The 22350-nt window shown below is 41.6% G+C and overlaps 1 protein-coding gene across 1 annotated transcript in view; it reads right to left on the bottom strand.

Annotated features, from left to right (window-relative positions):
- LOC107708892 (uncharacterized) overlaps positions 1–22350 on the bottom strand; it is a 43767-nt gene that overhangs the window by 13015 nt on the left and 8402 nt on the right. Inside the window, 4 exon segments of the mRNA XM_074560060.1 lie at positions 2448–2580; positions 2683–2778; positions 4348–4626; positions 11219–11340. Of these exon segments, the coding sequence (XP_074416161.1) occupies positions 2448–2580; positions 2683–2778; positions 4348–4626; positions 11219–11340 (630 nt within the window).

Genomic DNA, 22350 nt, shown 5'->3' with positions numbered 1-22350 from the left:
ATCAGTTTGAGATCGTCGAGATGCTGCTGTAATGAAAATAACAGCTGATGACTACTTCATTATTTATTTTTGTTCTTTGTCATTTTGCTTTATTTGATGTTTGATTCATCGTGGGTTCCCTCTGACATCATAAGCATTTATGCACATGCGTACTTTTCAAAAATGGTGCTTACTGAGGACACACTAAAATATATAGATTGGGGGGCTTAGGGGTTTGGCTGGACATGCCAAGTAGTTAACGTCACGACTAGTACTTTGTTTTTACCATAAAATTGTGTAAACTGTTTATGTAACTGTTGCAATGCTGCAAAACACATAACTTTTCACCAACACAAAAATAGCAATGTACAGTGAGAGAATTGCAAGATTTAAACTACTTATACAAATAATTGCAACCAACTAACTGACTAACTTGAACGCAATGGCCGATCATTGGTGTTCAAGAAATCAACAGATATGTCTGTGATTGGCTACATTGCTCATCGTTACAGAAAATAGAACACAAAATAGAACATTTTGATGCTCTCCAAAGTGCAAACACAAATAAGCACTGGAGCATTTAGCAAATTAGTTTCACCAATATCCTATGACTACAGTTTCAACTAAGGGTGCTCTTGCTTTGTTTGAATGGTGCATTTCACTGTGTGAGAAAATGGACATGTGGCGTAAGAGCTTGAAAACAGTGTCAATTGCGTGAGTCAACTGCGAGAGTTGGCAGCCCTGTCAGATTTGATCTGGGGGGTATTCCAGAAAGCAGGTTATGTGACATACCTGAGTATGTTTAAGGGTAAGTAATATTAATTATAAAGCACTATTATAGCAAGGTTTGTTTTATTCTAATATGTTTATTATATTTATTTTATTATTTTATTGTCATGTCACACATGGATCTGCATTCAAACATTTTTTTTTTCTTTTTGCAACAGGATGTTTTTTTATAATGTATTTCTATAATAAAAATACATTATGATATGTCTTATTATAAAATCAGTGTCACGGTTTTGTTGTGTTCATGTCATCTGTGACTCCTGTGTCTTGATTTGATTTGTTTCACCTGCCCTTCATCAATTAAGCCCTTACCTGATGTGTATTTATGCTGCGTTCAAGTCCTCCTGGGACGTTCGTACTTACGAGTTGACAAGTCGTAATTACGACGTCAGGTGCGTTCAAGTCAGTTTAGTCGGCACAAGATGGCGGTGTACCTTCTTTTAATAAATTACAAGAAAATACAACAAGGGTCTGTTAATTAGCGTTTTTAATATTTTTAAAAAGTAATTTATGAAGCCACTTTAATCTGTATCGCATAAAAACTTGTTATTAATTGTTATATTACAATCCTGCCACATTCAAAAAGCTTATTTTTTGTAAATAAAAAGCCTGACAATGTCACTGCTTAATACCTATAAGTATTGTGATTTATGTTTTACTTTGGCAATCTCTCAGTCTCCCTCTGTCAGACATGCAGTTCTTCAGTACTTGTCACTGACAACCCACTAAACTATCAATTTAAACAAAAATTTACCGTCAACTACAGACGTTGCATCCATCGATTCCGCCATGTTTCTCATTGACACGCCCCCAACTCGGAAACTCGGGGCTTAAAGAAAATTTCGAGTTTTCCACTCGTAATAACGACTTTGTGGTGGCGTTCATGTGCGTTCAACTCGTCAATACGATCTATCCGACATGACTTGAACGCACCCACCCTTGCGTTTTCGTGTGGACAGCGAATCCGTATATTTTCTGAAACGATGATGTCATCAGCCCACGTGTCACCCCTAGTCCGACACCGCTACATCACGTAACAGCAACAAAAACATGAACAAACACTGAACGATTGTCATTGACGAACTAACATTAACACAGATTAATAAATGTATTGCTCCATGTTCGTTTGTAATAGGCAAGGTTTATGCGTATAGTCCAAGTCTTCTTCTCCGTTTTTAGTGTATCTCTGTGGCACAATTACAGCGCCACATACTGGTCTGGCATGTATACTACATCGTTTTGTGTCGGTTTCGTGGTTTCATATGGACGCAGATATTTCTTGAGACGAGGGGGAAAAAAAGATAGGATAGGGAAAGCTCTGGCTTCGTGTGGACGTAGCCTTATTCTGCCCTCTTGTCTCTGTCTGATGTACGGTCTCGTCAGTTTGTGCTAGCGTGTTTGTGTAGATTTTGCCCTGTTATATGGATAATTAAAAGATATTTAACTCTTCTTCATCATCTTGTGTGTTAACCTTGAACATACTCTGAGTTGACTGAACTTACAACTCAGAAGTGTTTTAGGAACCAGCATACCTCAAGTAAAGCAAGGTTTGGGTTAATCAACCGAGAGCTCAGGATATATGTGACGGTAAGTTAACCTTGCTTTCTGGAATACACCCCCGGATGTGGTTCTTGTTTTGAAAAGTCACTGTATGCTATCAAACAGAGTCAAAGGATTACCTTCCTGAGGTCCACCATCAACACGGAATGCCCAGCGTCCCGACACACTGACATTGCTGGAGTTGAAGAGCTTATTTTCATCAAGCACAGGGATGGAAAAGTAATTTGTTGAGTTGACTGTGCCATAGCCAGCCTAAGAAAACACAAATCAATAATAAAGGCTTGGCAGCACATAATATTTACAAGTTCTCTAATAGTTCCAGAGTTCAGAAATATGATTCTCATTCTTTCTGACCTGAAACCGATGATCCGTAGAGGAGATATTTCCATAGTTCATCATGACAAAAGACAGAGAGCCACCAGAGACCAAAACAACTTGATAAGATGAACTCTGTTACAGAAACAAAAAATGATCTTTAATAGACAGAGAATAATTCCGTATTTATGCTTAATTCTGCACTGCTATAATAAAACGCAGATCATCCTCATACTTAATGTGCTTTAATAATCATAAACGGCTTTCCTCTTTCTTTTACCCAAATTACCTGCAGTCACATTAGTGAAATTTCAGCACAATTTTGCTGGCAAAAAAAGGTCTACCATCTATTGTCAAAAGTGTAGCGATATAAAGCACAGCTCATATATATATATATATGAAGAGTTCCGATAAACCGATAAACGTCACTTTAAAAAAAAATTTTTTTTTTTAGGAGATTACAAAGATTAAAAGTGTTTTTTTAAACTCTAAAACATGAAATGTGGAGTTATCTGCTTTTGCCAAAAAACGACTGTTGGAGTTATCTGCTTTTGCTATAAAACAAACTTTTAATATGTAAAAAAACATACTTTCAATGAACTTTAATTTAGTAAATTACCTGTATTTGCTTAAGTTATTATGTCTTCTGTGGAAGGCTCAGGACCATAAAATGTTCATCCAATCATTGCATTCAGTTGAAATGCAATGATAGGATGTCCTACCTGCCTGTCAACTTATGTTTTTGCATACCTCCATGCACCAATAGTGGGAGTTTAGGGTGTGGCTACTATAGCAGGCTGAGCCAGAGGGTGTTTAGCCAGTGTGGAAAAATAAATTCAGATTCCGTTACAGAAGTGTGAGCCAAAATTCAAAGACTTGTGAAAATACACAGGGACAGACAACGGTGTAAATGTTGGCATTGTTTTTACAAGATTTTGATGGAATGTTTTGGTTTCATACGACAAGCTTACAGAGTTTCTTCTCGACATGCTGAACTTCAAGTTAAAGGGGTCTATATATTGGAATATATTGGATCCGACAGTAATGTCGCACCACACAAGTGTGAGTAACTGTTTTTATTATGTGATCACTATTGCTTTGTCTGTTATTACAGATCGTTTGATATGTACTGAGTATTCTTGTGTTTTTAACCTAAATCACAGCAGCGTCCATCTATGAAGGATGTAGGTTGTCAAACATACACAAATGTTAGCCAATCATAGCAGTGGGCGTTTACTTCCGAGTCTACAATCCACCACGCCTATTCAAACAGCGTTCTGATGAGGGGGGTCAAAACAGGACAGAAAATAACCTATTACTTTTAAATTATGATTTTTTTATGTAAAAAACTGATAACATTATAAGTGGACCTCAGAGAACTGTACAAAATAATTTTTAAAAAGGCAGTTCATGACCCCTTTAAAGAAATCCTAATATGTTGGACCTTTTATTGAAAGTAGTTTACTTCAACCTGTTAAGACATGCCTTCACTTTTTTTGTAGTTCTGCCAGGCGACACTAATAGCGCTGAAACTGCCTACCCTAGCTTTAAAAAAGACAGACATCTTATTTAGAGACACCAAAAGATACTGGAATTATACATTTCAGGACACACAAATAAATTACTTGAAAAATACTTTTCCAAGATTTCCAGAAACTACCAGATGTGTGTACTGTAAGTACAGTAGCCTAGTGGATAGCTTACCGATTGTAAGTTGTTATAGTATGGTACTTTATCCCAAGTGGCAATGAACAGCCATGATGCAGTGAAGTTCAGATTTGGAAAATACTGGTTTATGTTGTTTGTGGCTGCTAGTAAGATTCTACCACTGGTGACCTGACGATAGGAGATCGTTCCACTGACAGTGTTGTCCATGTCTGTCCAAAGTGGAGCAATGATGTCTCTGTTGAGTTGCGACTGTAAATTACTGGGTTTCGGCTGTGAAAGAGGCCCATCAAATGTCAAATCCCCATTGTTATTAACCTGAAACAGAGGTTAAAAACAATATTATAAAAGAGCTTTAGCAGTACAAAATACGGCCTAAAACTCTTAAAAAGCCAAGTTTGTTTTCTTTCAACATATGAATTATGTATGATCTGTTTTATTTCACAGCAACTCTGTTTGGGACATGCAGTGTAAAATGCGGTTAAAATACTTACAAACAAATATACAGACTAACAACACAAAAATAATAAAATGTAAAAATTAAAATTATGGGAATGGGAAGGATTCAATGATTGATCTTGAAAAATGTAGTCAACATGCAATTTGTGTAAAAGTTTAAAAAATATATTTTTTTGTTATAAGTATTGTTGTTGAGATAATGAACTGTGAAAAATTTAATATAAATTTAATGTATGTATATGTACTTAAATAGATCATTCAATTTTTTCACATCAATCTGAAGAAAAGTATTGCAGAAAATTCCCAAATCCAAGTTTGCAAAGCTTGTTGCATCACACCTAATGCAGCCCGATCTCATGAGAATTTGTACACATTTTATGTAAAATGTGGTTCTACAAAACGTACTTTTACTTTGGCACTAAAACATACAATACTGACATATTTACAGCATCTAAACGTACAATATATTAACAACACCTAAAACGTAAATTATTTCTGTATGAACAACATTACAGACTTACAAATTAATCCTTATGAATACTGCAATCATTGTATCCGGTTCTCATACCAATGGCATTATGTTTTCAACTGAATTTATTATACGAAGTTTATTCATTTACTTAATATGAAATTATAAAATTTCATTCTGTTGTGTGATTTCTGCAGCCAACTCGTTTTGAAGATTACACAATGTTAAACAAGACTACACTTTAAACCCTTAAATTGAATAATATTCTGCAATTGTTTAACCATTACTTATCATGTAATAATTACATGTTCTGGGAAACTGCTTTGTTTATCTGCCGTACTGGGAGGATCACGCTGCCTTTCCGCTATTGAGTTTAGGGCAGTATTTAGATTTTCTGTCGTGATTGTGAAAAATGTCACCATTGCATGTCATTCATGCTGCATCAAGTATTGCAATAGTAACTCAGATCGTCTTTCTGAGAGAAACTGGACAATGCAAAATGTTTTTTCGCTTTTTCTACATGTAAAAACACCAAGGGAAGCAGGTCGTGAAGATGGCGGGAATATGCCGGATAGTAAATCTATTAATAATGTCACTGATTAAACCCACTGCCTATCGCTCAATAAAATAATCACATTGCTGGGTGTTTTTGAAAGTTTTGATTTTGTTTGGTTTAATAACATTACCTTTGTGAGCATGACTCTCACTTGGCTTGTGAATTATCCAGGCACGGCTTGTCTGTAAGGGCAGGTGGGGCAGAGCCCCACCAAAATATTCACCCAAAACATAGACCTCTATATAAACTGAATAAATAATAAACTGTAAATGTGTTCAGCATTCTGCAACAAATATTTTTTCGAATTTTCTTGACAATTTTAAGTCATAAAGTGCGCAGGATATATTAAAATTCATCGCAAGCTTCGGCAGGCCAATGATACTAATGCCTAGTTCACACTACAGGATTTTATACCCGATTTGCAAGTTAACGAGCTCGCCGACAGGTTGGGCTGTGATCGAGGGAAAATCAACGCTCAACGCTTTGCAATTTTTATGTGTGAACTACTCAACGATGCATCAAAGAGGCTCGCTGACACGTCGCCGACGCCAAACAAATATCTAGCATGCTAAATATCTGGACCGGTCGGCCGACTCGACATCACGTGGTGTCAGGGGTCGTGACGAGCTACAGCCAATGAGAGAGCAAGCATGGGTTGAGGTCAGTGGAAGAAAAACAGCAGCAGTAACACGGCTTTAAGAAAAGTTTGGATACAAGAAATGGAGCTAATTTTTTCAATGCGCAACAGCTTGCAGCACTAATTTCTCCCCGATGTTCATTTTCAAATAAACAACTCCTGTTTCACTTGTTGTTTTGTGTCATTCCCGTTACACTTCTCGTGTGTGTTTTCGTAACAAAACGTGGTTTAGGGTCCGTGTAGAGTCGTTGGGTGACAGAGTTGTGTTTGACCCCCTGTTGTGGATCATTTACGTAGTGTCGCATAGTGTGAACACCACAACGACTTCAAGACAGCCATGAAGTCATGTAGTCTGAACAGCACAGCGATCTGCCGACGTTTTAAGTCGTGTAGTGTGAACAACTGTAGGCTTAAGTGGGGCAGTCGTGCCGGTGTCCTCCCGAACTCAACAGCGCCCCACAGATTTTACAATGTAAATCTGTGGTGAAAAGTGCAACTGCAGCACGCTCTAGTTGAGAGCCATTTGGGCAGTTTTGAGACTGCCCCACCCACAGGCTGAATAACGCAAGGACATTAGATCTCTGCCAAAAGTGTGTGTGCATGTGTTAAACTATAAAGACTACAAAGGAGGGCCCGTGTCCTGCATGGTTTAGCTCCAACTTGCCTCAACACACCTGACTGGAAGTTTCTATGCCTAGTAAGAGCTTGATTAGCTGGTTCAGGTGTGTTTAATTTGGGTTGGAGCTAAACTCTGCAGGACACCAGCCCTCCAGGACCGAGTTCGGACAGCCCTGCTATACGCTTTCTTGAGTTTAGTATAAACTAGCACTACGACCCAGAATCTGCACCACCTAAATTTAGAGTCAGGAGCCGCTATTGGAATTAGCAGAACTTGAACAGGGACATTCTAAAATGCTTAACACGAATAATGCTTAACGTGGCTTAATGTACCAAGACAGTGATAAAGACAAAACTGTAAAGCATACTATGTGTAGATACGCATATAAGCCCAAAATGTGAACGCAAAGCGTTTATTCACTGTGACGAGTGGGGCGGGGCCGAGAGCTCCAAGGCCGGTGGAGTTAATGATAATGAGCGACATCTGCGCCACTCACCGGTCTCGAGTCCCATGGAGGAGCTCCGGAAGGATAAAAGGAGGAGTGACGACAGTTGAGGAGGAGAGAGGACCAGGCCTGAATTTTATGTTGTTGTTTTATGCGGCAGTCATGAGGGGCTGCCGCTTTTACTTTCGTTATGTGTTTATTTATTTATTAAAGTTTTATGTTTAAATGTTCGCTGGTTCCCGCCTCCTCCTTCCCTATCTACGAATGTTTGTTACATTGGTGCCGAAACCCGGGAGGAAAGAGGGACATGCTGTCAGAGAGCCCTCGTTGCTGAGGGGGATGGTGGTGCTGAGGAGATTGGGCAGCAGGAAGAAGCGCAGACCGCCTGTGGCTGCCCGAGGCGGTGGTGCTGGAACAATGGAAGACAAGGTGGGACGGAGGGCTCGCTACCATGCTCCTGGGTCGAGGAGGGGTGGCTGCCGTCCGAGAGGGAGCGGAGGAGTCGGCGCCGTTTGCCAAGAGGCCAGAGCCTGCTGCCGTATGCCATGTTTGTGGAGGAGCAGGGAATGGGGGACTCGCTGTCGGCTGCCCTCAACCGGAGGAGCCATCGCAGTCCGCCAGGAGGCGGAGGAGCGTCGGGCCACCCACCAAAGATGTACAGTACCATCGCATGGCACCGTGAGTGAAAGCCTCTCAGCTGGTTGATGACCAAGCGGCAGTGTGTCCGGGAACCGGACCGAGAATTTTTTTTCTTTTCCTCTCTCCCCTCTCTCGTCTCTGTCTCTCCTCATCCTTCCGTCTCCTTTTCTCTCGCCTCGTCTGTCCTTATCCCCAGGTACGCCGCAGCCGCCATGATCGGCTCCCCCCAGAGAGGGGCGGGGGGGAGTAGAGCGCAGTCTCAGGAGTACCCCCGGTCTGCGAGGGGCGATGGGGGTATGTGACGAGTGCGGCGGGGCTGAGAGCCTTGGGAACGGAGCGAGGCCGGTGGAGTTATTGATAATGAGCGACACCTGCGTCCCTCACAGGTCTCGAGTCCCACGGAGGAGCTCCGGAAGGATAAAAGGAGGAGTAACGACAGTGAAGGATGAGAGAGGACCAGGCCTGGACTATTTATATTGTTGTTTTATTATGTTTTATGTGGCAGTCGTCCGTGAGGGGCTGCCGCTTTTACTTTCGTTTTGTGTTTGTTTATTTATTTATTAAAGTCTTATGTGTAAATGTTCGCCGGTTCTCGCCTCCTTCTTCCCGATCTACGAACTTTGTTACATTCACAATTTAAGCATTTTCCTTTCATATAAAGAAAACACTTAATGTACCGAAACAGTGACCACACTAATGTAAAACACTTAATGTACCGAGACCACATTCTGTAGACACCTTACTAATAGAGCATACGTATGTGTACATATGTGCAGGAAAACAGATGAGCAAAATATGAACGTTCAATATCACTGTCTTAATCCATAAGAGAGGTGGTAGTGCTTCTGGGCCTTTCGTCCATTATGTAGCTGGCAGGTTGTACGGGTCAGTGTTGTTGATGTCAAGCAGTTTCTCTAAATAAGCAGTTTCTTGGCTGTGTTATTTAGTCTCTCCCAATAGGGCCCCTTTCCTTTTGCTTTCTCCTTTTCAATTTCTTCCCAAGAAACTGCGGCGTATCGCAAAAATGCTAACAAATATCAAGCTGCTGTATCAAGCTCTGTTGCTCTTTCTCTCTGTCTCACTGTATCCTGCTAATATGGTGACGCCTTCCCGAAATGCAATGCGGAGTGAAAACATTGTGACGTAACTCCTAATGGATCGTTTTCAGAAGACTGTGATGAAGCTTTTCAACAGTCATCAGCATCATAAATCCTCCAAAGTTTCTTGTATTTTCATTTTTTTTTTTAAATGTATGTACATTTATAACACTATACTTTATATTATATTACATCTGCATCAAATTACAAAAAAACTAGTTAATGCTAATGCGAGGGTGTTTCTAATACACCTATGGGAGTGATGGAAATTTGATTCATTCTCTCTACTGATTGCCGTTATCAGTCTCTCTCTATTTTTTTTGAAAGTCATGAATACACTATCATGGAGTTTTTCTTTTGCTATTTGAGCAAATGGGAATGCAAAATGTGACCCTGGAATATTTAGATTTTTTTTTCACCCTCAGATTCCAGATATTCAAATAGTTGTATCTCAAAATATTGTCCTATCCTAACAAACCATATATTAATGGAACGCTTATTTATTCAGCTTTCAGATGATGTATAAATCTGAATTTCGAAAAATTTACCCTTATGACTGGTTTTGTGATCCAGGGTCACATTTGTGGTAGTCTCCCATTCACTGCTATAGAAGTTTATCCAACTATGATGACTTCTGCTGCTGATAAATGGTCAATTTTCTATACCCGCGCTGATGCGCTCGTTACAAATTCAAAATTGCCACTTCAAGAAACTTTACGACAGGTTTTACGGCAGTAAAATCGGCATTTTCGTCTATTACGACATTTTATATCTTTTTATTATATTCACTATAAAAAACTTAATTTTTGATTAGTAATATGCATTGCTAAGAACTTAATTTGGACAACTTTAAAGGCGATTTTCTCAATATTTAGATTTTTTTTTCACCCTCAGATTCCAGATATTCAAATAGTTGTATCTCAAAATATTGTCCTATCCTAACAAACCATATATTAATGGAACGCTTATTTATTCAGCTTTCAGATGATGTATAAATCTGAATTTCGAAAAATTTACCCTTATGACTGGTTTTGTGATCCAGGGTCACATTTGTGGTAGTCTCCCATTCACTGCTATAGAAGTTTATCCAACTATGATGACTTCTGCTGCTGATAAATGGTCAATTTTCTATACCCGCGCTGATGCGCTCGTTACAAATTCAAAATTGCCACTTCAAGAAACTTTACGACAGGTTTTACGGCAGTAAAATCAAATGCTCATCGGCTCTCGCCTGCTTCGTCAAAGATTGTGATTTGCCAAGTTTTTGGTGAGGTGTGTTTGAATGAGAAATGCGCGCCTTCACGGAGTGGATCGGGATAAAAATCTGTTATTGTTATCCCAGTTATAAGGTAGGAGTGAGATTTTTAATGCTATTTTTTTGCTAAAGTGGTCATTTCCCTGCATATTTCGGTCTATTACGACATTTTATATCTTTTTATTATATTCACTATAAAATGAGTAGGTTTAGGTTTGGAGGTAGGTTAAGGGGTCTAAAAATCTAAATCGTTTATCGATAAAATGATAAAAATGCATTAATACAAATATCTTAATGATATTAAAGATTCAAATATTTTTACGTTTTTTAGCTGTAAATACGTAGCAATTTTACATTTTAAACGTAATACGTGTCTGCATCAATCAAAACATACAAAAATTTACAAGAATGTTTTTTTCCTTGTATTCCTTGTAGACATTACATACCTACTGTACTGTACGTATAAACAATGAGACCAGGCTGCCTAAAAACACTTGGGGCTGTAACCGCTGACAAAGGTGATTCAACTAAATGCTGAGTTAGTGATTTGAATACTTATATCATTGTGATATTTCAGTTTGTTCTTGTTAATAAATTTAAAAGTTATAATTAATTAGGTTTTTGCTTTATCGTTATGGGGAATGGAGTGAATTCTGAATACTTTGAATGCACTGTACATAAACACAAACACACACACAGTACATACACAGAATTAATGAAGACAAGTCTCTTACATAAGTCTTTCGATAAACACGTCCAAAATATACGAAGGGCTTTTGCAGTAATATTACTGGAGAGCTTCCATCATCTTCAGAGGGATTCTTTATGTCTTCATTTCCAAATGGGTAGAAAAGGTCTGAAAATATAAAATAGAGGGGAAAAAACTACAGTGATCTAAAACATAATGTATTGATTATGTAACAAATGTTGTTACATGTCACTTTGTTTGACAGCATATCCATAGACCTGATGCATACTGCACTCAAAAATGGCGTGAACTGGCTGAAATTTAAAATGTACAATTTCAGTCTGTTAAGTCATACCTTAGGTATTCAGGGACTACAGATGCAAATTAGCTATCTAGCTAACTCTGGCACAACATTTGTGTTGTCCATGGTACCTGTTAACCCTTGTGTGGTGTTCATATTTTTGTTATCAGCCAGTGTTCGTGGGTTTGGTGGACCCGCTGCATTTTGGGGTTTTTAATTCAACAAATTCAAAATTTTATGTTAAAATACTCAATTTATTACAAGCAATATAAACAGCACATATGGTTAATATTTGCCATTTACCTTTGTTAAATCACATTTATGAATTAAAGTGCTGCAACCCTGTGCAGGAATGTGCAGAAACACAAAACTCACACTTACATTCACACTCTTACAGACTCTCTCTCTCACACACACACACGCACGCACGCACGCATGCACGCACACACACACACACACACACACATACTAATAGCAGGCCCAGACAGGAGGAGGACAGAGTGAAGGTACACAGGACCTACAAATTCCACACTTTTATTAGCCCAGGGTCCAGTGGATGCGAACATTCTGTATGTAATATAAATGTGTGTGTGTGTGGGGGGGGGGTGTACAGTGTGTGGTCATTGAAAATTTGTTCTGATATGTGTTCTTCACAGAAAATGAGCCAAGGCCAATGAGTCTGAGTTTGAAAAAATAATGAATCATATTTTTCTTTTGATAAAAAATGAAAACGGGTCCCACAGATCCGAACACCATACAAGGGTTAAATAAATGAAATAAACTAAACTACTACAACAACTACCTTACTTACTATCAATATGCAGAAATTAGGAGATTATTAGGGAAAACTCTTTTAGTTAGTTAAAAGTGAATATGTGTTCCATAATCGAAAGTGTTATAATAATTAGGGATGCACCAAAATGAAAATTCTGGGCCGAAACTGAAAATTCTGGACGCACTTGCTTTGTAATCATTATTTATTATTGTGTTAAATAATATATGTAATCTAAAAGTAATTTTGTAAGACTTTTTAAACTCAATTTAACTCAATAATTTTAATCATACTAAATTTAAACACAAAAGCCAATAAAATAACCACACTTTTATTGAAAGTAACACAATAAAATTGGACAGAAAATATATTAATATTAAATATCAATATATTATTTTTATTCAGGTGTACGCAACATAATCAGATATAACTTTTTTTTTTGACTAATCCAAAAATGATCCAAATAATGTATAGTCCTAAACTATTATTGTCACAGCATGTGAGCAGAGCATATAGCAGGGAGCAGTCAGATCAGTGAACACTAGGGTAGCGTCATTTTACCAGTGTTGCCATGTTACAGCACAGTAGCGCTATTGCAAACAGGAACAAGTATACTACATAGAAATGTCTTGTCGGGGCGTTATTTGAGCAGACTTTGTTTTTCCGGTGAGCATGAGCGGTACATGAGCAGAACGTAAGTTATGACTATAACTATGGATCTATGAGACCGAATGATGACCGTCACCACGGTCTTACCTTGAATGACGCCATTCTGTTACCCTTCCGAGACCTAATGTAAACAAAGTCAGGTGACTGACCCTGAGTGGTTGGTTCACTATAAAACATCCAGGTGAACAAAGCACTTACTCTTGCCTGAAACGCCTCAGTTCATCCCGAGTGACAAGAGATGCTGACGGTCATCATTCAGTCTCATAGATCCATAGTTATAGTCATAACTTACGATCTATTTCGACCTCACTCAGACCGTTACCACAGTCTTATATTAGATGACTAGTACCATCAAGGTCATGAGGGGTGAGAAGCCTCTCCTTCCCCACATCCCTGCTTAGAAGCTGTTCATAGAACTGCAGACCAAAAATGAAACTGGTTCTGCCACATTGACCCTTTAATACCGGGCATCTGTAAGTGCCACACCTTTCAGTGCTGCCCATGATGTGGCTAGACTCCTAGTAGAATGAGCCACCAGGTTCCCTGGAACTGGTAAGCTCTGGGTGGAGTACGCTTGTGCAATAGTGTCCACTATCCAGTGTGAGAGACGCTGCTTCGAGATTGGTCGTCCAATGCTTTTTTTTTATCAAAACACAGAAACAACTGAGTATGTGACTGCCGCCACCCCTGTGTGCGCTCAATGTATGTGCGGAGTGCTCTTACTGGGCACAGACTAGAAAGGTCAAGACCTGTAGATAAGGAATCTGGGTCAGGTTTAAAGGCTGCAAGTTCAACTGCCTGATTGATTGTGCAAGGATTGAGAATCTTGGGAAGAAAAGCCGGATTCGGCCAGAGAGACACCCCTGAGTAATCCGTTTTCCATCTCAAACAATCGTCACTTACTGACAAAGCATGTAGCTCGCCCACTCTTTTTGCTGAACTGATAGCCAGAAGGAAAACGGTTTTCCACGATAATGATCTAAGATCAGCCTGGGCCAATGGTTCAAATGGGGCATTAGTCAATGACTGTAGAACCAAAGGAAGATCCCAGGATGGTGATCTTAACTTCCTCTCTGGATGGAGGCGTCGTGCACCTTTAAGAAATTGAGACACCAATGCATGTTTACCAACTGACAATCCTTCCACAACACTGTGGAAATGAGAAATAGCTGCAACATATACTCTAATAGTGTTGACTTTTCTTCCTGAGTCTAACAGTGACTGAAGAAAGCACAGAATAAACTCAAGACCACAACCAGCGGGATCCAGGTTTCTATCCTGACACCACTTGGAGAACACCCGCCACCGATTTGAATAGTTTTCCCAAGTGGAAGGTGCTCTAGCATTGTTAATGGTTTTTGCTACTGCCTCCTCTAGCTCATGAGAGATGGACTGAGCAGAGGCCAAACCCAAAGTTGAAACATGGCTGGACTCGGGTGCCAAATCTGACCCTCCACCTGAGTGAGAAGGTCTGCTCTGATTGGTAATGGCCAGGGATGGCCTCGTACTAGACGTAAAAGAAGCAGAAACCAATGTCTCATTGGCCATCTCGGTGCAATCAATAGAATCCTGTAATGACCCAGTTCCACACGCTTGAGCACATGAGGAATCAATGGTAGGGGGGGGGAAAAGCGTATAACAATCCTCCCGGCCACTCGTGAGACAGTGCATCCACTCCCAAAGGTCCACCCTGGTTGCTCATCGCAAACCACGTCTTGCAATGAGTTGTCTCGGCTGATGCAAACAGATCGGTATGAGCTCTCCCAAACAGGTCCCATATCAGACCTACCACCTCTGGATGCAGGCGCCATTCCCCTGGGGGAGGCCCTGTTCGAGAGAGGAGATCGGCCGCCCGGTTCACTACTCCCGGTATGTAGATTGCCCTGATTGAGGCGAGTCTTGGATGGGCCCAAAACAGAAGTCTCCTGGACTCCTGGAGGCAACGCAATGACCTGGTGCCTCCCTGATGATTGATATGGTAAACTGCTGACATGTTGTCGGTTCTCACCAGGATATGCTTGTCTTGCAGAAAAGGAATCAGTCGTTTCAAGGCCATGTAAACTGCCCTTAACTCTAACACATTGATATGTTCCATGTTCCAGGGAAACGCCCATGAGCCCCTCACTGTCCTGCCTTGCCAGACAGCCCCCCAACCAGTCAGAGACGCATCCGTTGTCACCACCATCCTCCTTGCTGGTATGTTCCCCAGAGGGACCCCTTGGCCCAATTTCTTTTTGCTCAACCAGGGGTGCAAGGCCTGAATGCATTTCCGTGTGACCTTCAGTCTCACTCGCCTGTGTAATTTGGGGTGGAGTTGAAACTTGTTGATCCACCACTGTAGTGGTCGTGCTTTGAGCAACCCAAGAGGCACTACTTTTATTGCAGCTGATATCATCCCCAATAATTTTTGAAACTGCGCCAACTCTATCTGTTTGCCTAACCGGAAAGATTGTGCCAGAGTAGATAATGCTGTTACCCTCTTTGGAGCGAGTGATGCAGTCATTGTCAGGGAATTCAGAACCAATCCGAGAAATATTGTCTGTTGACGTGGTTCGACATTGCTCTTCTCGTGGTTCATGCAAAATCCAAGTTCCTTTATATGATTGATAACCCTCTCTGTGTCCTCCAAGACCTGATGACGGCTTGGTGCACAGATCAGCCAGTCGTCTAGGTATGGAAGGATCTTTATACCCACCATTTGAAGGGGGCAAAGGGCGGCTGACACCACTCTGGTGAAGACACGAGGTGAGAGAGAGAGACCAAAGGGGAGGACCTCGAACTGATATGCCTGGCTTTGGAAGGCAAAGCGAAGGAACTTTTTGTGGTCTGGATGAATAGGTACATGAAAATACGCGTCTTTGAGATCTATTGTTGTGAACCATTCGTTTGGTTCTATAATCTCCAAGATTTGTGCCGTGGTCAACATCTTGAACCGCAGTATTTTTATGTACGCATTTAAACGTCTCAGGTCTAAGATGGGTCAGAGACCACCATAATTCGAGGAAATAATTCAAATAAAACCCAGTGAGCTGTTCGTTGGGCTTTAGCTGAGAAATTGCCTTCTTTTTTAGAAGGGTCGCAATTTCTTCTGATAAAATCTGTGCCTGGACTTGGTCTTTTACCACAGTCATGTGTACTCCTAAAAATGGGGGAGGTCGACGCCGGAACTGAATTCTGTAACCATTTTTTACTGTAGCCAGTACCCACTGGTCTGAAATTTTTTTCTCCCAACTGTCCAGGCACAGTTGGGAGCACATTCCGGCCCCCCTTTTGGTATTGCTATGCAGTCCCTCCTTGGGGGCCTGAGCCCCTGGGATTCTGCTTTCTCCGCAGTGCATCCCTAATTGATGACCGGGACTGGGCCACCTGTCTACGCCATGGTTCCCGCCTGGCACTTCGACTGTCATCAAATCTCCGAAAACCACTATTCTGTCTTCCACCAATCTCCCATGATTGTGGTCGATTAAAGTGGGGAGGCTGTGGAGGCTGACCGCCTTGATATGACTGTCTAGTTATCCTAGAGCGACCAAATGTGCGCTGCACTGACTCTCTTCTACAACGCGCTTGTTCTGCTTTATCAAGCATTGCTTGAGAATCCGGGTGAAACACCCGACCTGGAGTAACTGGCATGTAAGTCAGTTCTCTTCTGATAGTGTCAGGCAGGGAGGTTTGTGCTAACCAGATCTGCCTACGAGAAAGTATTGCCGATGACATGGAGGCACCAACGTCCCTAGTAAGCTGTGCATGTGTAGCAAGGGCTGCATCCACCAAACCTAAAACGTCCCGATCCTCCTGACTTATAATTTTCCTCAGAGCAGCCAGAATTATGGCTAGAGCATTACCAGACCGGGCTGCACGTGTGGCCGCATTATAAGTCCGACACACCAGATTATCGGTCTTCTCACATTCTTTCCTGGGACACCGGGGGTCATCAGTCACCCGGTCTGGACCTAGAGGTGTTAATGCTGCCATTTCACGCTCCACTGCTGGCATACCACCCATGCCTGTTTCTGTAGCATACTGTATTTTGACAAAGCGCCTGCATCTGTAAGTGCCACACCTTTCAGTGCTGCCCATGATGTGGCTAGACTCCTAGTAGAATGAGCCACCAGGTTCCCTGGAACTGGTAAGCTCTGGGTGGAGTATGCTTGTGCAATAGTGTCCACTATCCAGTGTGAGAGACGCTGCTTCGAGATTGGTCGTCCAATGCTTTTTTTTTATCAAAACACAGAAACAACTGAGTATGTGACTGTCGCAAACCCTGTGTGCACTCAATGTATGTGCGGAAAGCTCTTACTGGGCACAGACTAGAAAGGTCAAGACCTGTAGATAAGGAATCTGAGTCAGGTTTAAAGGCTGCAAGTTCAACTGCCTGATTGATTGTGCAAGGATTGAGAATCTTGGGAAGAAAAGCCGGATTCGGCCAGAGAGAGACCCCTGAGTAATCTGTTTTCCATCTCAAACAATCGTCACTTACTGACAAAGCATGTAGCTCACCAAATCTTTTTGCTGAACTGATAGCCAGAAGGAAAACGGTTTTACACGATAATGATCTAAGATCAGCCTGGGACAATGGTTCAAATGGGGCTTTAATCAATGACTGTAGAACCAAAGGAAGATCCCAGGACGGTGATCTTAACTTTCTATCTGGATGGAGGCGTCGTGCACCTTGAAGAAATTGAGACACCAATGCATGTTTACCAATTGACAAGCCTTCCACAACACTGTGGAAATGAGAAATAGCTGCAACATAAACTCTAACAGTGTTGACTTTTCTTCCTGAGTCTAACAGTGACTGAAGAAAGCACAGAATAAACTCAAGATCACAACCAGCGGGATCCAGGTTTCTATCCTGACACCACTTAGAGAACACACGCCACCAATTTGAATAGTTTTCCCAAGTGGAAGGTGCTTTAGCATTGTTAATGGTTTTTGCTACTGCCTCCTCTAGCTCATGAGAGATGGACTGAGCAGAGGCCAAACCCAAAGTTGAAACATGGCTGGACTCGGGTGCCAAATCTGACCCTCCACCTGAGTGAGAAGGTCTGCTCTGATTGGTAATGGCCAGGGACGGCCTCGTACTAGCCGTAAAAGAAGCGGGAACCAATGTCTCATTGGCCATTTCGGTGCAATCAATACAATCCTGTAATGCCCCACTTCCACACGCTTGAGCACATGAGGAATCAATGGCAGGGGGGGGAAAGCGTATAACAATCCTCCCGGCCACTCGTGAGACAGTGCATCCACTCCCAAAGGTCCACCCTGGTTGCTCATCGCAAACCACGTCTTGCAATGAGTTGTCTCGGCTGATGCAAACAGATCGGTATGAGCTCTCCCAAACCTGTCCCATATCAGACCTACCACCTCTGGATGCAGGCGCCATTCCCCTGGGGGAGGCCCTGTTCGAGAGAGGAGATCGGCAGGCCGGTTCACTACTCCCGGTATGTAGATTGCCCTGATTGAGGCGAGTCTTGCACAAAACAGAAGCCTCCTGGACTCCTGGAGGCAACGCAATGACCTGGTGCCTCCCTGATGATTGATATGATAAACTGCTGACATGTTGTCGGTTCTTACCAGGATATGCTTGTCTTGCAGAAAAGGAATCAGTCATTTCAAGGCCATGTAAACTGCCCTTAACTCTAACACATTTATTTGTTCCATGTTCCAGGGGAACACCCATGAACCTCTCACTGTTCTGCCTTGCCAGACAGCCCCCCCCAACCAGTCAGAGACGCATCCGTTGTGACCACCATCCTCCTTGCTGGTATGTTCCCCAGAGGGACACCTGGGCCCAATTTCTTTTTGCTCAACCAGAGGTGCAAGGCCTGAATGCATTTCCGTGTGACAGTCTCACTCGCCTGTGTAATTTGGGGTGGAGTTGAAACTTGTTGATCCACCACTGTAGTGGTCATGCTTTGAGCAACCCAAGAGGAACTACTTTTATTGCCGCTGATATCATCCCTAATAATTTTTGAAACTGCGCCAACTCTCTCCGCATGCCTAATCGGAAAGATTGTGCCAGAGTAGATAATGCTGTTACCCTCTTTGGAGCGAGTGATGCTGTCATTGTCAGGGAAATCAGAACTAATCCAAGAAATACTGTCTGTTGACGTGGTTCGACATTACTCTTCTCGTGGTTCATGCAAAAACCAAGTTCCTTTATATGATTGATAACCCTCTCTGTGTCCTGCAAGACCTGATGACGGCTTGGTGCACAGATCAGCCAGTCGTCCAGGTATGGAAGGATCTTTATACCCGCCATTTGAAGGGGGCAAAGGGTGGCTGACACCACCCTGGTGAAGACACGGGGTGAGAGAGAGAGACCAAAGGGGAGGACTTCAAACTGATATGCCTGGCTTTGAAAGGCAAAGCGAAGGAACTTTTTGTGGTCTGGATGAATGGGTACATGAAAATACGCGTCTTTGAGATCTATTGTTGTGAGCCATTTGTTTGGTTCTATAGTCTCCAAGATTTGTGCAGTGGTCAGCATCTTGAACCACAGTACTTTTATGTACGCATTTAAATGTCTCAGGTCTAAGATGGGTCGGAGAACATCTTTTTTGGGCACGAGGAAATAATTCGAATAAAACTCATTGAGCTGTTCGTTGAGTTTTAGCTGAGAAATTGCCTTCTTCTTTAGAAGGGTCGCAATTTCTTCTGATAAAATCTGTGCCTGGACTTGTTTTTTTTTACGACAGTCATGTGTTCTCCTAAAAATGGGGGAGGTCGACGCCGGAACTGAATTCTGTTACGCATTTAAACGTCTCAGGTCTAAGATGGGTCGGAGAACATCTTTTTTGGGCACGAGGAAATAATTCGAATAAAACTCATTGAGCTGTTCGTTGAGTTTTAGCTGAGAAATTGCCTTCTTCTTTAGAAGGGTTGTTTTTTTTTACGACAGTCATGTGTTCTCCTAAAAATGGGGGAGGTCGACGCCGGAACTGAATTCTGTAACCATTTTTTACTGTATAGAGTACCCAGAGGTGAAAAACCTGACTTGGAGTAACTGGCATGTAAGTCAGTTCTTTTCTGATAGTGTCAGGCAGGGAGGTTTGTGCTAACCAGATCTGCCTATGAGAAAGTATTGCAGATGACATAGAGGAACCAATGTCCCTAGTAAGCTGTGCATGTGTAGCAAGGGCTGCATCCACCAAACCTAAAACGTCCCAATCCTCCTGACTTATATTTTTTCTCAGAGCAGCCAAAATTATGGCTAGAGCATTACCAGACCGGGCTGCACGTGTGGCCGCATTATAAGTCCAACACACCAGATTATCGGTCTTCTCACATTCTCTCCTGGGACACCGAGGGTAATCAGTCACCCGGTCTGGACCTAGAGGTGTTAATGCTGCCATTTCACGCTCTACTGCTGGCATACATCCCATGCCTGTTTCTGTAGCATACTGTATTTTGACAAAGCGTTTGCAACCAGCGTTGAATTGAGGAGCGGTTTTAGGATTATTCCAGGCCTTGCTTAACATCTGTGAATAATCCTCAGTAACAGGGATCGAAACAGAAGGTTGGGACTAAGAGAACCCTGCCCACACCCCTTGCCCCACCTACGCTGTTTGAGTTTCAGTCTTTGTTTCCAACTCCAAAATTCTTGCAGCGCTAAGAATTTGAGGGACAATATCAGGCTGTGCAGAGTCTCCATCATTAACAGAAGACTTTGACTTATCCCCCTGATCTTCCTCACTCACGTCTTGATCATTACTGCCAAACAGGGAGTCATGAGCATGAAGAGAAATAGCATCAGGAGGGTTACCTTTTTCCTCTCGATATGAAGGAAAATCATCTTCAGAAAAGACAACAGATTGCGTGCTTCTCCCCATTTCCTGAGGCCTAAAATGGTCCATCTTCCCAGCCAGATCTCGTAAGGTTGCCAAAATTTGATGCTGGGTGTCAGAATGTGAATCTGAAATTTTTGGCCTTTTCTCACAGGTGGTCTCAGAACAGCTAGGAGAACGTTCTCTTCTTCGTTTAAGGGAGTTTGCATCAACCATCGATGACTGGACTCCACTATTGGAGGCTACCTGTTTAATAAACCGGGCCCTTTGCACCCTTTCTTGCAGAGAGAAATTTACAGCAGCAGGACATGGATCTTCAATGTCCTCCAGTAAATGAGCCATTCCCAAACATGATGGACATTCCCGGTGACCATCACGAGGCTGCAAAGTAGCATGACAGTAACAGCATAATGGTTGACTCATTTCCAATACAGCTGCGTACAGCCGTAACACAAATAACACACAAAATATTAATATTTTGCGTATACGAACAGGAATTTGTTACTAAGTAATGTGTGTAAACACAACCAAAGCCAAATAAAACTTCACTCAATTCACTGCAAACAGTAGTATCATAATTCCTTGTGTGTGTAAACACACTTGGCAATAAAGCTCTTTCTGATTCTGATGAAAATGCGAATTCAATCTCTGACAGCAGGTGGCGCTTATAGAACACTAGCAGCATTTCCTGGGTTATTGCTGTACGCAGCGCTGCGCTTACTGACAGTCCTTTAATATGTATTTAACGAAAGTAAAAGGAAAAAGAAAAGGCCATAGAAACTTTTCTAAAGACAGTCAGTTCTCCTCAGAAATATATCCATATTAAACCCCACCCTAATTCCATAATTATGGTTTTCTTTCAGTATTTCGAGCATCGCAAACAATGAATTTGTTCTGTCTGGTACAGTATTTTCTCTGCTTACATGACTATTCTCTCCTCTTTGTGTCCGTCTTCAGTGCATCGTCTTACAGATAATAATATCATGATGATCATTACGTTTGTGTTACCAAATTGCATCCTGTCAGGAATAACCTGCCCGCGTGCCAGCGTTGCCAGGTATTGAAAACAAACAAAATAATCTAAAAATAAATAAACCGCAATGAGTCCAAATCTTGAGTTATGGAAATAATATAAAGATATCGCTGTCCCTAACTTGCAACCTCCCACTTTATTCACTTCCTAAATTAAGTGAAAAAAAAAAATCCATAGACGCTTATAATACATGTATCTGGCAAGACGACTGAGGCTGAGCCCGCGTCCTCAGTCACAACTCGCTCAAGGGACGAGGCAATGTAACCTTTTCATGATGATAATATTTATTTTTTAATTTTTTAAACCCACATAGCTTCCTGAAATACTTCTGCGGCCGCCTCATCTACCTCAGCCATACTGATCAGGACCTGTCCCGGTGACCCTGATCGCGCATGACCTGCCTTCCGTTTCCACTATACTCTCTCTCACACATACATACATTCTTCTCTTACATACACATATTTTCTTCAGACATACATACATTCTATATATATATGTACGTGAAAGGAGAATGTATGTGTGTGTGAGAGTAGAAATGTATGCATGTGAATGGAGAATGTAAGTGTGTGAAAGCAAAAAATATATGCATGTGAAAGGAGAATGTAAGTGTGTGAAA

This window comes from Sinocyclocheilus rhinocerous, unplaced genomic scaffold, assembly GCF_001515625.1.
Source record: "Sinocyclocheilus rhinocerous isolate Xijiao unplaced genomic scaffold, SAMN03320098_v1.1 scaffold24, whole genome shotgun sequence".
NCBI classification, from domain to species: Eukaryota; Metazoa; Chordata; class Actinopteri; order Cypriniformes; family Cyprinidae; genus Sinocyclocheilus; species Sinocyclocheilus rhinocerous.
This window is presented reverse-complemented; position numbering and strand designations above follow the sequence as displayed.